We start from the raw sequence: 4,035 nt of genomic DNA, 5'->3' as shown, positions 1-4,035 counted from the left end.
TTTATGAAATACATATTTCCTGTTGTGTGTAAATGGGCTAGATTAAAGACACTTCAAATACTCTCATTATCATCTCCGACCTCTTTCGTCTAGGCTAGACGAAAGAGGTCAGAGATGATATTGAGGGTGTTTGAAATGCCTTCACGTCAGGTCCAAGACGGCTGTCAAGGGTACCTACAAGAGAAAAAATATTTTAGAAAAGCACTTGTATTTAAACAACATGTGAAAAAATAGAATTAAAATTAATGCATTTAAAGATATTGAGAATTTTGATTTTATAAAAAAAAGACTAGTAAAGGGACTAGTTTGGTGCATTTCATTCAATTTTAGGGACTAAAATGAGTCACTTAATGCAAAGTAATGCACTAATTTGGTGCATCTACATTGATGACATAATGGATGACACGTGAAAATACTGTAACGACATGTGGTACAAACTGACATGTGACCAAATAGCATTGTGACACGTGGCACAATCGTCCATGTCAAAACGCATCACTGGTCAACACATCATCATCCATTATACGTAGTCAAAGCATAGAGTGATACGTATCACTAACAATCTATGTCGTCAAGCCATGTCATTATGCTATTAATAGAAAATGAGGTAAAGATTAATATGGTGTACTTTTATCAATTTAAGAAACATAATTAACGCAATTGGAATCTTAAATACTATTTTAGTACACGATGCCAATCTCAAACATCATTTTGAAAATAATATATACCTAACTCAAAATAATATATACCTAACAAGATTATGTAAAGGATTCGGAATAAGTTTTTTTATAACACGACAATGTAAGGCGTGGTGTATTTGAGAATTTTTATTTTTCTTCAACCGACACAAATAGGCATATATAGTTTGTAAGTTGTAACTAATTATTGTTCCGTAACTTAAAAGTTTATTTGGAACAAAGCTATGTTGTAATGTTGTACTTTGGCAGAGGCAGTATACTAACGGCTAGATTTGATTGTAATTATTATAAATTAAAGATTAGATAAAAAACAGCAAGAAGAGAGCGGAATACATTAAGCCTTAAGAAAACAATGTGGTTGAAGTGAGTGTATTTAACTTGGTTGTTAAGTCCTCGTCTTCCCTTTGATCTGCATCTGCAGCTGTTCTAGTTTCATTTCAGTTCCAAACTGCAAAGCAAAAGTGCAATGAGGCTATTCCGCTTCGCTCTGCTTCTCTCCCTCACCGTTTCTTCCACTCTCTTCTGCATTCACCCTGTTCAATGCGACCACGGTCAGTACTTTACTCTCTTGTCTCTCTCCGATCAGCTAACTGCCTTGCACTTCTTCTTATTACATATATCATGCCTCTTTCGAGCTAGATCTGACATTTTTCAGGCTGATCTTATGGAATATTTGTTTACTTTGTTGGACATTAGGGTGCCATTCACTGCCCTAATTATCTATGCATGCTCCTAAAAATCTTTGATCTGCTAATGGAATGTACTTGTGAATTAAAGAATCTTTTGATAGCTGCAACTCATTTAAGTTTAAGAGAAATGCCTTTTCGGATCACAATATATGCATTGATGTGATGCTGTTTACAATCTAATAATTAATAATATTCATGTAACCATGCTCATTAGATTTGTTGACATTTTGCAACCTTAACCCCGCTGCAGGTGAGGAAGATGAGCTTTTTCTGGAAATCAACAAGTACCGGGCATCATTGAACTTGACAACTCTGACCAAGAATGAAAATGCCAATTGCTTGGCAAATGAAATGGCGGACCAATTTAAGGATCAACCCTGCTCAAATAGCACAGGTGCTAATACAGTACCAGGGACAGAGCCTCAGTTCTCCAACTATCCACAACATCTAAGAAAATGCCACTTAAATGTTTCCAACACAAGGGATGGATCCGTAATGCCTGCTTGTGTGCCTGGCCTAGTCCCCAGTCTTGTCCTCGATAATTTCACTCGATCTCTCTACTCCGGCAATCTCAACGACTCAAAGTATACTGGAATAGGAATTGGCTCCGAAGATGACTGGATTGTTGTTGTACTCACAACTAACACTTCTGAAGGAAGCTTTGTTCCTGGGACAGATGACAACAGTAGTGCCAATATCATTTCTAAATTTCAATTCATTTACTTTATAGTGCTCTTTTTAGCTGCTAGCTTTTTCTTGTGATGAACGAGAGGATGCTGTTCATATGCTACTACCATCAAGATCCTATTAATCTCAGATGAAAATATTGCTTTTTGTTCCAGCATTGTGCAATGCTAGACAGGAGGGCTAGATCTAGATTATAGCATTGTTATCATTGTCATTAAGATTTCTTTCTTAGGTTTGGAATATTATTTACATTTGCCAAATCAGAATACATGGCAATAAATTGTACCATTGATAGTACTTTAATTTTAAAATGGAAATTCTTTTGAGATTGATGGTTCTAGTTGAACTTGAGAAGGAGGGTTGAATCAAATTGGCTTAAAACTTAAAGTTTCCATCTCTGTTTCAGCAGAAGCTCGAGTTGCAGGAGATTATTTCATTTTATCTCATGCAGAATAAGTAAAGAGTAGGGAAGAGAAAAAACAGGCCAGCATGTATCTTGGTTCGGATTCTTTGTGCAATGAATCTTACGTTCAGTCTCCACCACAAACCATGGTGGAATTTTCACTAAAATTCACAGATTACATTCACCAATTCTATTGAATTACTCTCTAATTCAACTAGTATCTACCCTAAGCTTTCTTCACCAAAGCTTAGCTTCCCATAGTGCTGTCCCAATTAGGAAGGGGAATCTAACAGATTCAGACTTCACCAGGTGCTAACCCAACTGGCAAGAGGAACTAATCCTAGTTCAAAAACCAAATTACATCAAAATTCAGTGGCTCTTTTGCATTACTCTTGCCTTTTCTCTCTTGACTTTTTCAACCTCACATGATTAGCATTTTTTCAATACAGAAAATGACACAAGACAACCATAACAAAAGAATCAGAAATTAAGCTTGAGTAGAAGAAAAAGATTCCAGCTCAATGTTTGAGATGGTGCTCTGAGTGAGTGCTCTCTTTTTCTTGCTTTGAAATGATGGAATGAAATTTCTTATATGTCTTCATCTTGCCTTCATTTTTTGCCTCTTCCATTTCTTTGTACCAGATGTTCGTTGGAGCTGTCATTGCTGGTATGCAGTCCTTTTTTCATCATGTTCCATTACTTCTACTATCCGAGGAGCTCAACCACTATCTCTGCTGTCCTTTGTTTTTCTTTCTTCCTTGGCATGCTCTCCTTTTTCATTTTGCTCCATTTTTCTGCTGCTACTGCTTTTGTGTTTTGCTCACCCACTAACCAAGTGTTGCTCTGCTAATGTCTTTGAGAGAGTAGAGATGTCCTTGTGTCCTTCTTGCTTTCACAGAACCACACCTGTCCTTGCATGATTTAGCTGTCCTCTTATAACATTTAGCAAATACATAGTCATTTAATTTGCTGAACGGTGCTTTGAGAAGCATTGGGCTTGTTTATTACTCTTGGAGTACTAAGGAGCAAATGAGCACTAAGTGTTGTAGCTTTAGCATGTTGATTTGCTGAAGCTTATGCTGGTTTGGGCTGGTGCAGCATGAACTTGGATAATTGGGCTTGCAACAATTAAAACACCTATTAAACAGCATTGGGCTTTCAACCTAAAGAAATATTTGTCATCATTTGTAAACCCAAAATCAACTTAGACTTAACAATCTCCCCCTTGATGACAAACATGATAAAATAGGGTGATTGAAATTAAAAATTAATTTAAATGAGTTGAGAACACTTTCCTTTGATGATATTTGGATTGTGAGTTGCTCCCCCTCAATGCTAGCATTACTCCCCCTTAATCATGGCTTACTATGTGAATAGAAATTACACAAAGACGCCCAAAACACAAATACACTATAACATGGAGATAGTGACTACCAGTATTTCAACTTAAAAAAACATCACTAAACAAGTGTCACAATAGTCACAAAGTCATCATCATTCTTGATTAGTTATGTCTACGTCAATCCTAACATTCATTTTCTTTTCTCCCCCTTTTGTC

At 36.4% G+C, this 4,035-nt stretch overlaps 1 protein-coding gene across 1 annotated transcript; it reads left to right on the top strand.

The window, feature by feature from the left end:
* The first annotated feature begins 1,015 nt into the window (after positions 1-1,015).
* LOC107643271 (putative GPI-anchored protein At3g06035) lies at positions 1,016-2,403 on the top strand. Its single transcript, XM_016346862.3, has 2 exons — positions 1,016-1,249; positions 1,638-2,403. The coding sequence occupies exons 1-2, from the start codon at positions 1,165-1,167 to the stop codon at positions 2,147-2,149; spliced, it is 597 nt and encodes a 198-aa protein (XP_016202348.1). The 5' UTR covers positions 1,016-1,164; the 3' UTR covers positions 2,150-2,403.
* The last annotated feature ends 1,632 nt before the right edge of the window (positions 2,404-4,035 follow it).

Source organism: Arachis ipaensis, chromosome B5 (assembly GCF_059453495.1).
Source record: "Arachis ipaensis isolate K30076 ecotype BB chromosome B5, ASM5945349v1, whole genome shotgun sequence".
Lineage (NCBI taxonomy): Eukaryota > Viridiplantae > Streptophyta > Magnoliopsida > Fabales > Fabaceae > Arachis > Arachis ipaensis.
This window is presented reverse-complemented; position numbering and strand designations above follow the sequence as displayed.